Genomic DNA, 21,836 nt, shown 5'->3' with positions numbered 1-21,836 from the left:
TGAAATAATGAACACTTATTCATAACAGTATAATTTATTTACAAATGATATTTACAAGTATGTACAGAAGAAATTTATATCACTGAACACATTCCAAGACCAGAAGAGTGGAGTGAGAACTTCCAAAGGTTGTTAGTTGTAACACTGCAAATTTCACTTCGTAAAGGTATCTAAAACATGCTGATTTCATGATGTTGCCAACTGCTATATGACATTTTCTCCATTAAAAACGGCATACAAAGTTCACTGGTACTGTTACTAAAACGGTTTATTAAGTTTAATTTCAACACAGCTCTTATGTCTTGTGCTTTTGTCTGTTAACAGCATTGAGAAGAGATAAAATGGAGGAAGTGAAGACTTTCGTTCATGAAACCAAGACCCTCAAGTCAATTGATGGATTTTAAAGCACAGCATTGGAAGAAATCAGATTTCTTTCCCTTGTTTCATGCAAAACGTGCTAACCATTTGTCGTTGTCGAGTCACGTGACTTGGGGACTTTGGATCAGCTTTTGCTCTAAGCCAATAATTGGACTTACTCTATCCATTTTAATTTCGTATCTAAGGTTGACAGTAAACGGCCCACTACACGAAATATACGAGAATAGTCGTATCTGCGAATTTTTCCCGATAGTCACTAATTAATGCTCATTTTTTAAAAATATTGTTATATGGCTGCGGCGTGAAATTTTATTAATATTAAAAAAAAAGCATTAAGTAACAAAAATTGTAACAGCGAAATCGAACACTTGACAAAAATCGGGATCGCAGAAGTGAAATTTTTTTGTGAGAAAGAATAAAAATCGGGCGTTTTTTAACATAAAAATGTTTATTACATTTCATTTTTGTCTTTTTATGACGATTAAATTTAAAATTAGCGGCAAAACGCTCCCCATTTTTCCAGAAAGTATAGACTCTACTTATACGCGGGTTTTCGATTTTTCCCTCAATTTTCCACCAAAAAGTGGGGTGTCGACTTCTACGCCAAACTGACTTATACACGAGTATATACAGTATTCAAAGCTTACTGTAACGTGACCAGCTTGTCTGCCTAAATAAATACGAATTTTGAATAAAATTTGAGAGTTTATGATCCACGGAGCAGGTTGCCATTAAAAATAGGGGGGGGGGGGGGGTGATTTGAAAAGGTTTTGATTTTATTTCGGGGGAGGGTTACTCTATCACCCTTGGTGGGAGACCTCTGCTTAACTGATACTTTTTTCGTTGGAGATATAACACTGGCCATTGAAATTCAACCCCTCTTACAAAAATTTCCGGATCCGCCCCTGGTGTAGATCTAAAAATCAGAAGGTCGTCTAAAAGCAGATTTTTCACTTATTAAGTTGAAATGAGTGCATTTATCTACATCAGGGCCGTCCAAAGAGGAGGGGGGGGGACGGAAGGATTCGCCCCGGGCGCCGTCGTCCATTCGGACGGCCCTGATATTCATTCTTTTATTCAATCGCCGTTTTTTCTTCCTTTTTTGGAAAGTGAAAGACCGCGGAGCGCGGATAGTCTCAGGGCCGGATTTAGGGGAGGGCAGGCGGGGCTACTGCCCCGGGGCCTCCACAACAAAGGGGCCCCCCACAATAAAATTTTTACAAAATATTCAAACTAAAAAAATACATAGCAGTAACTTCAGGATGTATTTACTATTAAAGTGCTAATTGAAAATATTGGATATATATATATATATATATATATATATATATATATATATATATCAAAATATTCGAATATATATCAAAGTATCGGATATTTTCGAAAATATGATTTTTTTAACGCTGATTAGGGGCTTCCACTCCTTCGTTGCCCAGGGGCCTCCACACTTCCAAATCCAGCCCTGGATAGTCCATAGTACCGTGGATAAGCCGCCAGCAGAAAATAGGGAGCTTACTGTATTTAACTGAAACCCTTATTTTGTAGCACAGATTGGCAGAGTTATGTGTCCTTGCATTTTTGGAAACAGGAGAAAGTATTATTCCAAATAAGTCACATAACACATTTCATTTCAACAGAAAAATTAAAACAGTTCGGTCAACTGTCATTTTCTGGTAGGATGGCTGTCCCTACTTGCGGGGCCCTCCTCTGCCCGATGGGCAGATAGACATAGTGGTTAGAGCACCAGTGTTCCTTCAGGTAGTCTCCCCCTTTCTCCTCGTACTCGGCCCGATTCACAGAGCACTTCCACAGGTTGTCATCACTCAAGGCCCAGCGCCTGGCGCCCTTCCAGGAATCGCACACAGGGTCCTCTGAAAGGACATCAATACCAATTTTAGCAAACCGGTGAAGCTACAGCAAACTTTTTGTAACTGGGAGTTGCTTAACCGAAGAAAATTAAACATTTGTCTATAGTTCATGTATTTAGAATCGGCGTGTCAAGGCCAAATAACATTCCCATTCTCTGCACTTTCCCCTTTTGGTTTTTATGGTTACAGCACAATGAACTTGCCCCCATGTTGCTTCTGCAACTTTGCAGACGTAACATGGGGAACAAGACACGTAACCATGACAACCAGAAAGGGAAAAGGGAGAGTGGGAAAGTTATTTGGCCTTGACGCGTCCTTTCTCATTACATAGACTATAATACACCAGACATAACAAGAATTTGTAGAGAGTACACTTTCAATTTTAAGATCTGCCAACCAGCAAACTTATCTGGCTCTTCCTTCCTATTACAATTTCCTGATTGGTAATATCACCAGGGCCGGATTAAGCCAGCGCAGGGCCCGTAGCAAATCTTTCCAAGGGGCCCTCGTTTTCGAATGATATAGTAAACAATAAAGCACTTCCTGGCGACGGGAGATATAACTTATAACACACATGAATACATAAATGTGGATATACTTTTAGAGCTTTACGATGGTTATGATCCCCTTATATTACCCCTCGTCTTCCCGTTCGTACACGTTTTAAACTTTCAATTCCAAAAACGCAATTTTTGGACAATATAAAGAAAGGGGGGTCCGGGGGCTTATCCCCGGAAAATTTTTTATATTTCCATTCTAAAAACTCAAATCTAACCACCCCGATGATATTAAGAAGAGAAGATTCGGAGGCCATTATTTGGAGAAACTGAAGTCAAAGAACACGATTGCTTCCTGTCTTAGGTAAGATCAAAGGAAACAATTTGGGTTCACAGCGACTCTCCAGGCAGTTTTTTAAAATTGAAGTGTTAAAGAAAACTAGATTATCCTTAATGATGTTGTAGAGAGAGGAAAAATGGATGTTCAAGGCGGTCCCATTGGAAATTTTTTGAATTTATTATCTTTGGTGATTTTGGGGCGGAGTGCGCGAAAGCCATCTCCTGGAAATTTCTCGAAAGTGAAGTTGCAAAATCGTGATAGATAGTAGGCCATCGCGGGTTACGTTTCGCTATGGAATGGGGTTCAGGCACTCTCCGAAGCAACCCAGAAAAACTTTGAAGTTGAAGTCTTAAAAGTACATTTCAGACCATTGCAAACAATGTTAGAGGGGAGAGGTACACTCCCATTGAAATTTTTCGAAACTTGGTCCAAAATACGCATTTTTAGACCACTTTATTAGACGACGTTATAGGACGGGATCGCGCTCGGGATTACACCCATGGAAATTTTTCAAAACTGAAGTTCCAGAAAGCAGTTTTAGCGGGTTTTCGATTATGTTAAACAATTATCTTCCTGAATTTTTCTGAATTTCAAGCTCAAATAAAAAACGTTTTCGGCTACCTTTGGTGATGCAAAAGAAAGGGGTTAGGTTTGGGACATGGGTGGTAGCTTTTTAGTTCCCTCCACTCAGAGGAAAAAACTAAAAACGATATTTAAAGTCTTTCTTCTGCACACAATTATTTTACTTCATTGAAAAATAATATTGCCCTGAATATCACACTACATACACTACATGTAGAATCCAAGAAAAATACTTCATCAAATGATTGACTTGGAATTCAAAAATGCATTTGTTTGCTTTTTCAAAGTCTTTTAGCTCCAGCAAAATTTTTCGATGAGATCATTTTGCTTGATAACAGTGAAAGTTATTCTGAGCACAACAAATTTTATTAAGTTCCCATTTTATTTAAAATGAATATATATATACATATATATATATATTCCTATTAAGAATATACTGGTACAAACAGTTGTTATATCTTCAAGTATATACATTTGCATTGATTGTGTTTTACATTAACTAGTAGTGACAGATAGTTTACAAAAGCAGCCTTTAGAATGCTGTCAAGTTAGGTTTGCCTCAACTAAAGTTACTTCGCAATTTTTGAAATCAATTCATAAATTTATGAGGGAAAAAAAAATTCAAATATTATAAAATGCTAATGTTAACTGAAACATAGTAAACAAACTAAATGCTATAGAAGCTGAAAATTTAACATGACAGCAAAAAATATGCTCTACTATACAATCCTCTATGCATCAAGTCATTTAACAAAGCATCCCTCTGCTGATCGATCAATAAAATTATACTAAAAGAAATTTAAATCAATTCACCTGCAAGGAAAACTTTAAACTTGGATTGGAAAGGACGCACTGCCATTACTTCAGCCTCAATTCTCTCCCGAATAAATGGCAGGCCAGCACATCCACCTGTCACGAAAATGTTCTGGAAAACGAGAAAACATGTTTACCTAACATGACTGATAGAACTACTATGATGATGTAATAGGATATGGTAGGTAAAGGCCCTAGGCACCTCTTGAAGGGGAATGACTGCTAGAAAAACACTTAATATTACACGGTTTGGCATTATATACTTAGAATATATTTCTGCACCAGTATAATTCAGTAGCTAGTCACCTAGGCAACTAGGAATTCAATTCATGGCATGGAAGTTCTTGACCACTTCACCTATATGGTAACCTTAAGACTTCTTATAATAATCTTTTCTATAAACTAAAGGGAATTTGGAAGAAAATTTAGGCATTTTTTAAATCTTGACGTAGAAAATACAACTGTGTGTCCACAACTGTAGAAAACTGGTTAACTGCTAGGAAAAATTATAATCTGTACCTAAGTCTTAACTAGGATACAAAAAAAGATGGCCGAAATTTACTCGCCTCAAACAAAAATAAAATTTAAGGTTTTGAAACATCTCGCAATCCATGATTTTCAAATATGATATGTGATATTTTCTTTAAAATTTGCCCTTTGTTATAATATATTATAGAGGTTCCCAAACATTTTCAAGTTGTGGCACCCTTTGAAGAGTTTGAATTTTCTCACGGCAAACCTTGTCAGCTATTGTGTGTTCGTTTGTTTGATATAGTGATAGATAGATAAGCATCATTCTTGCACATTTGTAAAATTTCGTGGAAAAAATCAATAAGTGCAGCGTTTTCACTTACAATTTGTTTATTGAAACAAGGTCTTTTAAAGCTCTTAACATAAAATAAAGGTGCCACTCTTTTTTGTTATTATTTTTACTGAAGCAAAATACCTGAAACCGGGCAAGATTTTAAGAGTACTTATTAGATTTTATACCATGATCACTTTTCAGCACTCCTCCCCTCTCCCTGCTGCTTGCACTTCAGAAACCCTGATATACATTACATTACACTAATTTCGTAGCACTCACAGCAATGAAAAATTTCATTTTTTTTTCAAATTTCTGTTCTTTTTAACAAATATTTAAAAAAATAATTACAATAGTTGAAATTCATTTTAATACTTTACCAAGAAAATCATATAGAAAGTTATGATTAAATGCACTGACTATACTAATTTATGGTTCCTATTTTGTTCACTGAAAAACATTGCACTTCACTGCCCAAGTTCTTTCAAAAGTTGGCAGCTACGCATTTACAGTCTGCCCATGAATGATATGGAATTGGCAAACCTTTCAGTTAAGGCGAGTCTATCTCAATGAGGGGGAAAAGTAAAAATTCAATGCACTTTTTTTCCCGCTCATTTGAATGTAACTCTGCTTAGTTTAGAGGCTGACATGCATCTGCAAAATCTGGCATCTCTGAAAACTAACTGATGCGTTCATATCCACCAGTAAACTGGATATCTGCCTTTCCATCTCATCGGTGGTCAGACTGTGTTTCTAAAATATCTAGTTTCTTCTAAGCACTTTTACAGATCAAAATAAAAGGGACAAAGGACCAATAATCAGGTTTGAGTAAAATATGCAATACTTTCATAATTGGTTAGAATATTATTTCCTCAAAATAAGAAATGTGTTTAAGTAATTTCTTCTAGTTCAACTTTCCAGTGTAAAATAATGCCCCTTTCAAAACACTCAAGGGCAACCTGCTGCTCTTCCCCCAAGGATTATAGAAGTATGTATGAATATAAAATACCTCTGCCAGTTTCTGCTGGTCACTGGCATTATACCTCGCCAGGACAGTTTCAATCGTCTCGGCAAGACCAGCCTGCTCCACTCCGATCATAGTTGGTTGAAACAGAATCTCTGGGACCCTGTGCAAGAAAATGAAAGAAAGCCAGTTCAAAAGTTTTGAACCATTTACATACATGGCTTTATCTGTATGTACATTTATGGTATCGTTTCTCTGAAGTATTTTTATTAATAAACGGATGCTTCACTTGCCAAATTGATTAACTCCATAAAATGAAAAGTCGAGAAAAGTTATGAAGAAGGTCGTGTTATCCATAGGAGTGAAGAGGACTTTGTGTTATACTTTCTGCCATCACATGGTCAGAAATGTATTGAACCAAAACTTTAAAATAAATTCACATGCTAAGCATTGATAAAGCACTATTAAAGCAGAAATAAGGAATTTTTTAAAGCAGAGTTAATCGATTTGGCAGTTGAACATCCAAATAACAAAAAAATCATCGAATATTTATTTTAATTAGCTTAATTTTGTAGAGTGCACAAGAGATATAATGTTGGGGTTAATAGCACCCCGTCTCACCACTTTCATTAGAAAGACTCACCTTACTAGTTTAGGGTTAAAGTACATTATTGCAGTCAGTAGTGTTCACTCTAGGAAAAAAAAGGGCAGGGTGCTGGTCTTTGAAAGGGGCACTATTTATTATAAAAAGGGCACAATTTCAACTTGGTCTTCCCCCATCCAAGACCAATGCCTCACCTCTCAGAAAGTACTGCACCCCCCCCCCCCCCAAAAAAAAAGAAGAAAAATAACATCTTTAAACACCTTGCAAAGATTTCATCCATTCCTCGGTACCATGAGCACCCCCCCCCCTCAGGGCGTGCACAGCAGGGGGGGGGGAGAAGAGACAGCTGTTGGCCCGGGCCTGATAAACTAGGGGTGAAATTTAGAGGCAAACATGGAAGGGGACCCGGAAACGTCATTTGTGACGGGCCCCGAAATTTCTGTGCACACCCCTGCCCCTCCCCCCTGATCGCCACCATTGACTTCAGTATTGAATATCATTTCTTCCAGAAAATGCACTTGTCTTTAGGGTTGATTGCCCCCCTCCCCTCCCCTTATGCCAACTAAGCATTTTCCAAACTCCGTAGGAACATTTAGCTAATGCTGAATCTTTGCTTTGGGTGTGTTTCAACACTTTTCAGGCCATAATTGTGACTACTTTTCCTATACGAATAAAAAATTCTAATCATTTTAAGTCTTTGAATTTTAATGTAAGATGAACAGTATTTAATTACGGATCCCCCCTTCCTATCTAAAAACTGCCTAGTATTGTGCACTTTGCCATCAAGTATTTTAGTAGACATCAAAATCATGATGAATGTAAATTCAACTTTTTAAAAAATATTATACTTCAAACAGAATAATTATTAAAATACTGTGTGCAGTGCTTCGAAAATGCAATCGTAGCATGGTGCAAAACAAAAATGGCTTTATTTGAATGGCTAGTGTTAGACTTGACACAACTTCATGACACAAATGTTTGCAGATGTATGCACTACCCAAGCAGCTGGGGCCAATCCAAGATTTTAATTTCACTGACAATTTTTATGGAAATTTAATACATCAGCATTTTATTTTTGTGATTTTTTTAAAAAGCAATATTATAGTTTATATATATATATAGAGAGAGAGAGAGAGAGAATATAGAGATAATACAAATACTCAGCAAAAATGAATGAATGAATATTTCGCAGCAGAAAATTTCCCTGGCAAATTTTACACGGAACAATAGGTTTCCATTTCAAACGTTCAGGGTTCATACTCATTTTTAAAAGTAAAAATTAAGGACTTTTTGAGGACTCTCAAAACATTTTAAGGACTCGTTGAAAACAATAAACTAACTTTAGGTACACCATTTCAAAGTTTTTCCGGCGTGGGGGAGGGGGGGGGGGGCGCAAAGTACTTGATACATATTATATATATACATACACAAATGCATATTATATTGCTTCTAAATGCAGAAAGAGGTATAAAATTGAGGGGGATGTCCCATTATCAGTGAATTATATTTTAAAATTTCATGCATCACAAGGATGAGAGTGGTTAGAGGGCAAAAAGGAGTACATCCAAAACAAAAAAAAAGACTTCTTAAAATAATGCAGAAAAGGGATGAGATCAAATTGAGAGAGAAAGTCCATGACATTCCAAAATTCAACAAAAAATGCTAATTAACCAATTTCAAAGACACTAAATTTTTGCTTGAAATAATTGAGTAGTAATCAATACAGTATATGGTATTGTTCTCTAAGTATAATATTTATTTCTCAAATTTCAGTTGTAAAAAAAAATTAGGAAAATGGAGATAACTATAGAAAATTAGTTGTATATTAAAGCGTTATTTTTAAAGTTTTTTTATTTTGTTTACATTTTTGGAGTGAGAGGTAAATTGAAAGAAAAGCACTCAAACCTCTCTTTTTGTCAAGATACGTAAACTATGGCTTTTCTATTATTGCTTTTCATTTGTTGCTGTTACAGTAAAGCCTGTAAAGTTGACCACCCTTGTAAGTTGACCACCTGTCTATGTTGACCGCTTTTGTCAGGAACGGAATTAGTTCTATCTCATATAATGAAGGAAAACCTCTGTAACTTGACCACCTCTCTATTTTGACCACCTGTCTATCTTGACCACTAATGTACGCCAAATTTGGTTTGGAGTATTGTAAAAAACCCTTTATAAGTTGACTACTTGGTTTATTTTTTTAAACTTTCTTCAGCAAATTATTTTATTTTATTTACTTATTTTTTATTATTATTTCTTTTTCTTTCTTTCTTTTTTTTTTTGAAAGCTTTCTAAAAATGTTTTTAATGCTTTGATGACAGAATAGCATTTTACTAACTAAACAGCAGCATAAAGCTTATGCTGCTCTTTATTCTCCACACTTGTTTTTCATTTGTTGTTCTATTTGAGATAGCTTTTTGTACTCTATTCAGTGAAAACAGGTGTCAGTAGAAAAGTTCAGTCTTTTCTTTCAGTTGCAATATGTTGTGGCAACACAGGAATCGTGCTAAAAAGAGCAGGCCTGGATATATACATTTTGGGTCACCCCTGCAGCAAAATATGTAGAGCCCCTCCCTAGTGGCCAGCAGTGTCTATTTGTAAAGTGAATAAGTCTTAGTGCTAGTTTTTTTTGTTTTTTTTTTCTATTTTTTCTTCAATTTCTAGGGTCGTTAGCCCCTTTAAGTACGTGGACCCCTCGCACTGTGGGTATGCAGATCTGGTCCTGCTAATGAATAAAGTAAAATGTTTCTGGTGCAAAGGATTAAGAGATAGGACATTTTAATTTTGCCTTTATGAACTGGGAGAGTCGTGCTTATTGCTCTTTGTGCTATAAGTTGTACAAAAAAGGCTTGAAAAAGAAAGTTAGCTGAACTGAGATTAATAAAAAGTATGAAATATTATATTAAAATTAATTGAAAATAGAGAAAGCCAGAGAAAATCAGCCGGCACATATGGAATTTCTAAAACTACAGTGTCTAATGCAGTTAAAAACAAGGAAAAAATAACAAAATTATTTGAATAGTATTTTTAACTGTTGTTTCACTTTCAATAATGTTAAACAATGAAAGTGAGTTGAACAGAAAGAATAAGGGTGAATTACTCAAAAAATGAGTACATGGTGCAAGAAATGACAAAAAATTAAAAAAAAAAAAATCATTACCACCCTTTATAAGTTGACCACCTGTCTAAGTTGACCACCAAAGTACTGTACCGCGAGTGGTCAACTGACACAGGTTTCACTGTACTAACATCCCACTTGCTGTATTGTACCATTTCTTGCAAGTTTGTTTCTATACAAGTTCAAATTTTGAAAAAGAGGCACACTGTTAAAAATTTTCCGGAAAATTTACGGTAATTGTTACTGGCATCCATGTTGCCAGTAACTATTACCGTAAAAATCAAATGTTACTGTAAAATTTTACGGTTTCCTCGGTAGGCCACAGCAACCAGTTGGCGCTGGGATCGCTTATTTCTCCGGTATAAATTACCGTAAAAATCAGCGATGCGTCGGCGATGCTATTTTACAGTAACAATTACCAGAAAATCTTCCTGAATTTTTAACAGTGCAGCAATTTCTAACCCCTGAATTTTGAATAAAGGGTTGAGGGAGTCAGATGCTAATATTTGCTGCATCACTCAATAAAATCAATTTTTCATAATTCTTTAGAGAAAAACATCTTTTTCAACTAAAAACATTTGAATTTAAGGCACAAATTAGGTTTGTTTATAAGGTAATAATTTACAACAGAGTAAAAAATCTAAATAAATATATAATTGGTTATCCGTTTCAATTGCATTGAAACTCATAATTTGGTTTCAAAAACTTCAAAATACTATTTTAGGATAAAAAAACAACAACATGAAGTTGCTTAATTTAATCTTGAAATTCCAGAAAAATTTACAGGCTGTTAAACCTTAATCATTAGAGATTCACCATAAATATTTTTAACACTTTCTAAAATACATAAAAAAAAAAGGAACCATGCCAAGTTTCAGTACAATCCGAGACTGGGAGTTGGACCACATTTTTTTGATTGACTTCGCATATTTTCAAAAATAAATTTAAGAAATAAAAATGTAATTGAAATAATGAATAAAATAAGCAGATATAAAGTAGTATATAGCAAAAAAAAAAAAAAAAAAAAAAAAAAAACCTTCCAGCATTAAAAATGATTGAAATAATTGCAGGATGCAAAAAGATTGAAATCTCAAACAAGGCATGCAATTTTCGGCGAAACACCTGTTTGATGTCGTCAGCATGTTTCCTAAACATGCGTTTTCGGCATACATCGCCGATAATGAAGATTTGAGGGGAGAAAATAGAAAAAATAAGAAAATAGGACTGAACTTTATATAGCTTTTAAAAAATTAAGGAAATTTTCAGAAAATTAAGGACTTTTTAAGGGTTTTTTAGGGACCTTAATTTTGCTTGATGAAATTAAGGGTTTCTTGAAGGTTTTTTAAGGAAGTATGAACCCTGTTTTTATGGGGGGGGGGGGAGGGGGTGCTAAAAATTCAAGATAACAAAAAAAAAAAAAAACCTTGTATTATGATTCAGTATGCTTTGTACTGTGTGCTACTTAGAAAACAATTAGAAGGTTCACCAATCAGAAACAGATGCGAAAAGATTGCTTCACAATAACTAGCAATGCGCCAAAATTAGCTAAGCCTAATTCTCACGTGCAAACGAAAAACAGACAAAAAGGGCTGAAAAGCTACGAAAACGGCCTGTTCATACGATATTTGTTGCTCAATTCAACATTCTACTTCAAAAATAATTTTCATTTTGGTGAAGGTGCCGTTTTTGTTACATTATTTTCGTTAATCTTCCGATTTTGCAAGTGCGATTTCTAGGAAGTGATAGTTATAAATGGGGTAAAATCGACCTGTATTGGACTTAGAAATTGTTAACTAGAACAGTAAATGTGTTTTGAAACGATAATTTCGCAAACTTAGTTCTTTCTTTTTTTTTTTTTCAATTTTTTATGTATGTATTTTTTTAGAATTTTTCGTGGGCTAATTCAACAGGCTTCACGGGCCACGTTTGGCCTGCTGGCCATAAGTTGTGCATTCCTTAGACTCTAAGGAATTCAAGCACTATGTTAGCTTTCAAAACTTTATCAATCACTTCAAAATAAACGCTTTTTCCAAGCCGTTTACAAGCATTATCAAGAGCATACAAACCCTGCTTCTGTTGTTTTGCAGGAGAAAAGAAAAAGGAGAACAGCCTGAAATATTTCAGTAAACTTCATATTTTTTCGGCCGGCATCATCGTCAAGAACCCTGTATTTTCAAATCAAGAACCGTTTGCGTTTGCACTCGGACTTTTCGGACAAGAAATGGAGCAGTTCATCTGCATCTGTTCTGGTCTGACAAGACAAGTAGTACCCCTTCTACTTTTCCTGGAACTGGCACCCCCTGGTCCTACAGATGAAAATAATATAGGAAGACTACCTACCACTATCCCTCTCTCATTGTTGATTCTCAGAAACTCAAGGATGGGGAGGAATTAAACAATAATCTCCCCCCTCCCCCGCCCTCCACCATCGCGGACGACCGAACACCTTCCCTCACCCTTTCAAACCCTTCTTCAGTAGAAGTAAGAAATCTATCTTTTGTTTCCAACTGATAAGTCTGTTAGAATTCCGAGAATCTCATCCCTTCCTTGCCTAGATGTTTGCATCTCCTTTTATTCGTGGGGCCGTTTTCATGGTGAAATTCTGGGGACAATGTCAAGACATGTTTACAAGTAAAATTGCCCCGATATTGCGACGGGTCCAAACGGTGCTTGAGGCATCTTTTAAAAAACACATTACTAAAAAAGTCAAATTTTAATGACTCTAATCTGTCCTGAAATTGGTTTCCAAGGGGAAAATATCCTGCTAAACCATGATTAAAATATTTGAGCCCCCCCACCCCTTTACAATTTTACACATGCCACAAGTTTATTAGAATAATTTGAACTAGCGTAATTGTAGAAGTAATACTTCTTAATTCCTTACTTGTGAAATGTTAACTAATTTCTAAAAATGGAGCATTGGAAATCAAATTATTTGCTTCATAACATACAATTCGTTAAGAGCAACGACTAAGGCACAGTTGTTAGCTTTGGTACTAAAAAGGTCTGCATTAAAACCTAAGTATTGACACATCAGCTGACTGAATTTGCAAAACCTTTTTTATAAATTCTCTAATTAAAATCGACATTTAAAACCAACATTATGAGGTTTTAGTGAGGTAAAAGTTTCGAACAGACTCCATTCGAGAAAAAGTTTGAGGAATAAAATTTACTCTTTTGATCAAAATAAATAATGTTAGAAAAGAAATTTGTATTCAACACAGCTAAATTTTAATTTTGTCTCTATACTGAAATTAACTTATTTTTTCTTAAATGAGCGTTCTAAAAACCATTTAAAGACTGTGGCTGACTCTGAAGAAAACAACTAAACACGACAAACAGCATAATATCAGTAGGAGAGCCGACCATGGCTGACTATTTTAAACACAGAAGAAACCAATACCCAATAATCAGCTCACCTTCTAAAACACAGTTTGGCCCAAAAAGATGCTTATTTTTTCATTGAAACATTACCTTATACACCCCTTTAAAATTGAAGCCACTGGAATTTACAATAGGAAGAAAAATAAATGATACGGACTATTTATAAGATGTTTTATGTCGTTGTGGCTGACTTCTGGACCTGACCGAACACTGGTTCATTTACCCTATGTATTGTGTGTAAATAAGTATGTATTTATAAAATTCAAAAACACACTAGATCTAAAAACACTCACCTAATTCTTTCCAGACCCAAATGGAGTTGGTAATACTCAGCAAAATTAAAAGAAAAATTTGTTTCACACCTGAAAGTTGAATTTAGATTAATCTCACAAAAGTATTAATCATGACTTCTTAACCCAACAACAGCACATAAATGGAAAAATACTAACTTTGAAAATTCTCTACTATATTCAGATAATATCTCATCAAGGATCTTTATCTGTTCCTTTTTTTCCTCTAACTCCATAGTCTGAAAAAGATTTATTACATGCAATAACAGATGACTAGTCAATTTTATGTTCAAAAAATCAAAATGGTACCAGTAGAAGACCATTATAATGCACACCTTGGAACCAGAGTTTTTGCGTTATACAAATTTTCGCGTTATGTAGATCATTTCAAAAATTTTGAAAATAATATTGCGAATACATCTATATATTTGCATCTCAAAATAAGTTTTAATTGCCATGAGTATTAAAGCACTAATTATGCAACATAATATCTATATTGTCATTCATAAATAAATATATTTTACAATTAAAAAAAAAAGTGAATTATCCTGCCCTACTGCTAGTTTCATGGTTTGCACAATAGCTGCATTTTCAGGAGCAATCTGGCACTTTTTTTTCCCTTTCTTTGAAAACTAATTTTCATTTTAAAGCTTTGAATTAAGATGGAAAGATGAAAAAATGTTTCAAAATTTAATTTGCCTAGTAATTTTTACGTTTGAAAGGCAGAAGAGAGTTTTTTTTTTAAACTGTAAAATTCATTATTTACATCAGAAAAGTTGTGCGGTTTATAGAGAATTGCGTTATATACAGTGAAGCACCGTTTATACGTTTCTCTTTTATATGTTTTTATCATTCATCCGTTTTTTAATTTGGTCCCTGCAGAGTTTAATACATATTAATGTATCTTGCAATACGTTTTTTTCATTTGTACGCTTTATTGATACAGTCCCTTTAGAAACGTATAAATGGTGCTTCACTGTAGTAAATTTAACAATGACTAAATTTATTATCTTACTATTTTCATAAAAATTATTTTTTCTATAAAAATGTAAAAAATAGGATAAAATACAATGCTGAACCTTAATACATTGGTTCTTGGAGTTTATTTTTAACTTGTAGTTGCAATTGAAAAAGCGAACTTTCAATTGCATCATTTATGAGTTACAATATTTCAACCCTCGTTTATCGCGGTTAATTCGTTCCAGACTTTACCGCGATAACTGAATTTCCGCAAAGTAGGATTCTGTATAAATAAACCGAATATTTTCCTAATTAGAGCGAATGAAACTTACTTACGACAGTTTAAATAAGTTTTAAAACATAGTTAGAACCTCCAGGACCCTTAGCCACCATTACCCAACAGCACCCTTAGCCACCATTACATTTGTATAAATTAACATATTGCACAAAATATGAGATAATGAGATATATTAGACGTAATAGATATCACATTGCTAATCATTGAGAAATAAACTACACGCACACATGCAGTTCTTACACACCACTACTAATCTATGAAAATAGCTCAACTGTTTGATGGGGAATTAAATGCCAGTTAGTGACCGTATGAGCCCCCGTTCTTCCTCTACATTTATCCTCATTAAATGCATATACAGCTTAAAAAGCTAGTACATTGTTGAACGCCATGCATTTATCTCCTACAAATAATACAGTGATTTATACATCCAAACCTGTTATTGCATGATTTTTTTTTTTTTTTGTGCGACTTTTTTTGTGCGGTACATGAAAATTTCAATCAGATTGGGACTCAAGTGACGAAAGAAGAGCTTACCTTACTTAATAGACATACTTTGTTATTCTTTTGTTGGAAAAAGTTTACATGAGCACATAAAAATGGCTAAATACTATATTTGAAAAAAAAAAAGAAAAAACAAACCGAGATGTAGTGAAGCTGCGAAAGTCAAAGCGTGAAGAGGTGAGGGATGACTGTATCTGTAGAAGAATATTGAAGGGTCATTTCATATTATTTTTGACATTTATGTAGAGTTCATAACATGACTTTTTGCCATAACTGTTTGGTTCATTGTTTGATCAGCACATTATTTTACTTTGAGTTTGTACTATCAACACACAAACTCATTATACGTATACCTTACACACATTATAAGTTTGTCCTACAAACACACATAACTCAAATCAAAAAAATGTGCTAATCAAACAGTAGATTAAATAGTTATGGCAAAAAAGCGTCATCTCACAAACTCTACATTTGTCCAAAATACCCGGAAATGTCTCTGAACTGAAAACTACAAGAGTGATTTTAGCAAAACATTACTTTCTACGTTTAAACACAAATGATAAGAAATAGCATATTTAAGTGGATTATAAACTAATGTTTTTTTTTTCTTTTTAATGAAAAGAGCAGTGACAGCTCCCTTTAGAAATGCATTTTTAATTTAAAAAAAAAAAAAAACTTACATATTGTTGAATGGATTGCATTTCCACTGGATCAGCAAAAACGCCTAGATTAATAGATAAAAAAATAGTATTTTTTTCTGAGGTTAGCACTTTTGCAAGGTTCCAGTACTGAGCTATGCAATGCTATGCATACAGAAAAAAGAATTACCTCCAAATAAGTCATTGGCTGTAGTAGAACTGAATCCCCCTATGTGAGTGCTCTTGAGCCTGTCCGAGGACAGCTTCTGGCGGGCTTCAGACACTTCCTGAAAGTAAAAGTACCAATTGATTGTATGAGGACTACGAATTGAGAGGAGAGGAATAAATAACCAAACAAAAATTGAACAAAACATTTAGTGCTCACTTTGAATGCTTATCCAGGTCAACAGTATGGATTTTATAAGTTCTTAGGAAAGAAATTACGAATTTTTAAGGAGAAAAAAACTTAACCACAAGGAAAGACAGAAACTGCTATTGAGTAAACTGAGAGATGATTATATGAATGATATTCCAAATATACTGTTAACGCATCAAATTTGCAACTTAGTTCATCTCCATTTTAAAAATAATTAGGGGCACAATGAAAAAAATATATACTACAAGAGCTAAAATACTTTGAATGCTGACAGAAGAAAACATGTCAATTGAATTGAAAATGTTCATTAGTCTTTTTTTTAATTAAATTATTAGTTTTTCTTTTCATGTAAAATTTTTCTGTTTCAGTCATCAGAAATATTTATTTGATCATTAGGATTTTTACTTCACTATGTTTAATAAATTTGTTAAAATATTATTTTTTACATTTATGTCAGATATTTAATGAAGTACACATGTATGATGAGGTTTGAGTGTAGTAGAAACTTTTTTTTATGCAGCCAAAAAAAAGGGGGAAGGTAATTATTCCTAAAATAGTTGCCTACAAAGTAATTGATAACTTGCAAAATTTCCTATATTTTCATTGCATCAATTCTGTAAAATAAATATCCTGTTCATAATTTAAAATATCTATTATTGCATGAATGCTGTAGAATTGAACCAACAAATACATCTAGAAGAAAGTAATTTTATAGTTGTATGAATTATTGCAAAACATTTTTGAATGGGCAGAAAAATTGACATTATTGCTTGTTGAAATGAATTTTAAAACATTTCAACATAAGGCAATCAATAACTTAGAGTGAGCATTTGTTCAACTGGTTGAAGTTCACTATATAGTGGTTTCATTTTGCAACAGTTCCTTTTTCAAAGCGATTTCGATTTAAAAAAAAATAGTGCTGAAAGACAAAAAAGGTTTCTGAATTTAATTACCTTCCTTTTCTGCTTCACATCATTGATCCAGGATTCTGCATCAGTAAAGTTCCTGAGACTTAACTCTTCACACCAGTTTCTCAGCGGAGAATCCTAAAAACAGAAACCCAGAACAAAAATGTTCTTGAGCAATATTTTCAAAAAAGAAGCATAAAGAAAACAAGTTTTTCTTTTAATCATTTTATGCATGAAGGTGGTTTTTTTAATTAAATTTTTGATCTTTTGAAAAGTTGACACTTATTTGCATTTAAAGGCACAGGAATTAAATGCTTCCCGCGGTTCAACAACATTTTGGTTAGTGAAAAGTGTCATACTTATACTGTCCTGTTAAGCGCAAAAGTCGTATCTGCATCTGAGTCCAAAAGGAGACATTGCCGTTTGAAGTTTTGCCCCTCAATATATTTGATACAGATGCAACTTTTTCCGAATTTTTTAAAAAATATTTATCATTCACAAACGAGCAAAAAATATTGTATTTAGGTGAAACATATGACACAGAACCAACTGGTCATAGTAATTCAATTCTGATAATAAGTGCAAATACGACATTTGTGCTTAGCATGACAATATATTATCCTCAATACAAGATAAACTGAACAACATTTATTGTAAACCAAATCCCTAATAGTAGGCCAAGTGATCTATGTCATGAAAAAACTAACTTTCTAAGGAAGGGATGCATGATACCAGCAAAAGAAAACATGCGTACAATTTAGACATTTCAAATTTAAAAAAAAATGAAAACACTCAAATGTAATATTTTAAGAATTCTAATTTTTTCCCCCCATATCATCCATCATGTTAAACTTGATTTAAAATACAATGTGTGAAAATATGCTTGACGAAAGTTTTGAGTGTATTCTTGATTTTCTATGCATGAAATACATTTGCAGGGCCATTAAAAATACATATTTCCTTGCAAAAAATTAAAGACATACAAGTAGTTCGATGGTTACACAGCAGATTGTTAAGGTGGGGACCTGGATAGAAAAAGCTGCAGAGTGATTTCAAATGAAAATCTAATACTACATATTTGGCAATTATATAGGATTCAGTAACTAAAGGTGGCCTGAACATTTTTTTCCCCAGCAAAGTCTTCCTTTCTTTTTACTTCCTTTTACAAAAAAGGAAGTAATGTATTCGTGAAAAAATTTTCACTCAAAAATCGACATTAATTTTCATTTTACTCACCCCCGAATGAATATTGAGATTTTTTTTCCATTCGACCACACGTGGATAAGTGTCTAAGAACGTATAGATACGCGAAATATCCATAATGACAATTCCCGAGATAATTTCAACGAATTTTCTCGTGACGTCTGTATGTACCTATGTATGTGCGTATGTATGTCGCATAACTCAAGAACGGCATGTCCTAGAAAGTTGAAATTTGGTACGTAGACTCCTAGTGGGGTCTAGTTGTGCACCTCCCCTTTTGGTTGTGTTTGGGTGTTTCTGCAGGGGTCTTTTGCCCCTTTTTAGGGGAAAATCATTGTTAATTTCGATGTAAACTCAAGTGGTATTATAATTTGGCAGACACTTGACGATATATCGCCAGTACTTTGGTTGCCAACTAGGCGACAAATTTGGTGATTTTTTTTTTAATAATCTGTTTCAATTTGGCCACTGTTGGTGATATTTAGAGAGTAAACTATTGAATCACATTAAAACTGCCAGTAATGGGAAAATGACATTAAATTGGAGTAAAAGGAAGTCATGTGATGCACACATCAGCTCGCTTTTTTTTTTTTTTTGTTATTACAATAAAAAGCAAGCAGAACAGGTTTACATCCATTGTTCTTCAAAAGGTTCATCATAGATAAAATCTGACAGTAATTCTCACTGTAGGAAATTTAAGTAGTCATATCTGGTACAATCAGGGGAAGGGAGTAATATTGTTTAATCAGTGAAACAATACCTGAGATTCATCTTGCTGCGATGCAATCAAGTTTTTCGTTTTTCTCACAATACAATTCAACTTTTTGATGCCTGCTTGCAACTCTGCGGCAGTAGAGTAACCCAGATCTTGAAGAGCCTGAGAAGACAAAAATTAACATTTATGTCAAAAAAACAAATGTGGTTAAGATTTCAAACGCATCCATAAAACAAAGACATCAATTAAAATGAAATAGTGGTGACAGAACAAATGTCCTTCAGGAATTTTTAGAGCAACATTTATGGTCTGGTTTCCAAAAAGGAACGGGCTGTTGTCATAACGGGATAAAGGGATCAATTTCTAGGCCTATAAACTATGGTACACAGCAAGTAAAAAATATAATGTATTTGTGCACGCAACTCAAAACTACCGTGAAACTTCGATAAGTCAAAGCTGCAGGGAAAGTGAATAAAATTCGAGCTATCACAAATTCGGCTCATTGAAAACGAAAACAAAACTATAGAATAAAATAAAATACTACCACTGAAACTCATTAAATTTATGATATGAGCAAAAATTGATAGAATAATATATCAAGGAAACTATATATCTACTTGACATATAATAAGACTACTATACAAATTCAAGAGTTTGTATAGGTTGGCAAAAAAAATTAAATTTGTATGTAGAAATATAAGTTTTATTTACTGTAAACACGGGCTACCTTGGCTCACATTTTATAACTTTTCTTATTCTTTTCTCAATAATTTTATAACTATTCATCTTTTCAAATTATGGAAACTTTATTAACGCATCTAAAGTTCTCTTAATTTAAGTTTTAAATAGTGATCATTTTTCTTCAGAGTATTATTACCAATGTTAATTGCTTTTGATTTGGGCCAATGTTTTAAGGAAAATTAGTTTTTTTATAGAAACGTTTGTGCATATTTAGAAATTGTCTCTGAAAGTGCTGACGGAGGACAGTCATCTTTTCATTAGCTTTGGAGGTTGAATAATTTTATTAACAGAACACCATTCGTAAAACAAAGCATCCTAAATTGTCGACCACTTCTAAAACTTGCTGGTGCATTCCATGCTCTCAACATTAGCTCCTTCATCTGTCACATCAACAGCTATTCCTAGAAACCTCGGCCCATTCCATTGTACAACAACAAAATTCCATAAACTTTCTAACAAATTTAACAAAATTTGTTAGAAGTAGATGCAACTGGGTCAACTTTTTCTAAACTTCCTACAACTTCAGTTCCTCTTGATCTTCTATATATATAAAAATGAATGTTTGTCTGTATGTCATCCATGAACTCAAAAACTACCAGGCAGATTTGGCTGAAACTTTCACCGTTTGTTATTTTTGATACTGGGAATGTTTATAGACCAGTTCAAAAAAAATCCGATCGATAGTTCCTTTTTTATTCCAATTTAAGTCACAATCTATTGGATAAATACGAATAAAATTATCGGCTGCAGAAATTAATTCGCGTGAAAGATCTCATTGTAAGAAGTTAGCTGTTGCCATTTTTCTTGAGTTTGAACAAATAAATTCTTTCTTTATTGTTTTATGGCTTTTCATGCAACGGGGGGATTTAAAACTTTTTCTATTTGATATTTTTAGCGATTGATTGATCTTGCAAACTGCGTGAGTACAAAATTTGAGTATAGTCACGGCTTCACTTGATACCTGGACCGATTATTATGAAAATTGCTATATATATGTATTTTTCCACGGAGAAGGTGCATAATATGCTCATTGAAGCCCCTCGCCAGCAGGTGGCACTGCAGAGTAGCAACTTCTGCCCCGTTCAACCGATTGTCATGAAAATCAGTATAATGATGTATTTTTTTGTTGGCGTAGCAACGCGCGTCGGGTACAGCTAGTCCATAATAAAAGCCATGCAATGGAGCCCTGATGAATTGAGTCTTTAATCACTCTTTGCCCGTTGCTGAGAATTCCAGGTTTTTTCTTGTGTTTTCCATGTTTTTAGTTTTACATTTAACTTTTCTTTACAAACACAGCGTTTTGTAGCGTTTACAAACAGTTTTTTTTTAAATCTTTTTTTGATAACTTCAAATGGCATTTTTTTGTGTGAGGGATAAATTCATGGGAACAAATTTAGAAATGCTCTTATGCGTCAAATGAACTCACCAAAATTGCTTCGTCGTCTCCTTCTTCTAGCAGCTCCTGAACAGTTAAGTATTCTTGCAGCCTCTCTTCATCAAAGGAAAGCTAAAAGGAGAAATTTTTTTCAGTACATCGCAAAACTAGTATGTTGCAGCCATCACGAAACTTTTTTCTACATCTTTCTTATAATTCTGATCCCTTCCCATGCTTGACGAGGAAGCAATATTCCCAACAAAAACAAAATTACGCACGGCAAAACTTGACGACCATCCCAATTCCCGATTTAACTCAAAAGCAAAGCAAAGAATGAAAATTGAAAATTATTTTTAAAGCCTTGCTTAAAATAATTACAAACATTTATTTGTTAACAAACACAAGATGCAACTGTTAAAAGATTGAAATCATTGCAATTTTCTGGTCATTTTCCAACAATTAAAATAATGCAAAGTATGCAGAC

The 21,836-nt window shown here is 34.0% G+C and overlaps 1 protein-coding gene across 1 annotated transcript in view; it reads right to left on the bottom strand.

Annotated features, from left to right (window-relative positions):
* Positions 1 to 1,815: 1,815 nt before the first annotated feature.
* The window catches only part of LOC129230321 (actin-related protein 5-like), a 37,226-nt gene continuing 17,205 nt past the window's right edge, over positions 1,816 to 21,836 (bottom strand). Inside the window, exons 10-19 of the mRNA XM_054864720.1 lie at positions 21,404 to 21,484; positions 19,282 to 19,398; positions 17,364 to 17,456; positions 16,225 to 16,321; positions 16,077 to 16,120; positions 13,797 to 13,876; positions 13,641 to 13,709; positions 6,290 to 6,407; positions 4,479 to 4,590; positions 1,816 to 2,249 (exon numbers count right to left, since the gene is read on the bottom strand). Of these exons, the coding sequence (XP_054720695.1) occupies positions 2,035 to 2,249; positions 4,479 to 4,590; positions 6,290 to 6,407; positions 13,641 to 13,709; positions 13,797 to 13,876; positions 16,077 to 16,120; positions 16,225 to 16,321; positions 17,364 to 17,456; positions 19,282 to 19,398; positions 21,404 to 21,484 (1,026 nt within the window). The 3' untranslated portion in view covers positions 1,816 to 2,034. The remainder of the gene's footprint in view (positions 2,250 to 4,478; positions 4,591 to 6,289; positions 6,408 to 13,640; positions 13,710 to 13,796; positions 13,877 to 16,076; positions 16,121 to 16,224; positions 16,322 to 17,363; positions 17,457 to 19,281; positions 19,399 to 21,403; positions 21,485 to 21,836) is intronic.

This window comes from Uloborus diversus, chromosome 9 (assembly GCF_026930045.1).
Source record: "Uloborus diversus isolate 005 chromosome 9, Udiv.v.3.1, whole genome shotgun sequence".
Classification (NCBI taxonomy): Eukaryota; Metazoa; Arthropoda; class Arachnida; order Araneae; family Uloboridae; genus Uloborus; species Uloborus diversus.
The sequence above is the reverse complement of the archived record's forward strand: the minus strand, read 5'-3'. Positions and strand labels throughout refer to the sequence as shown.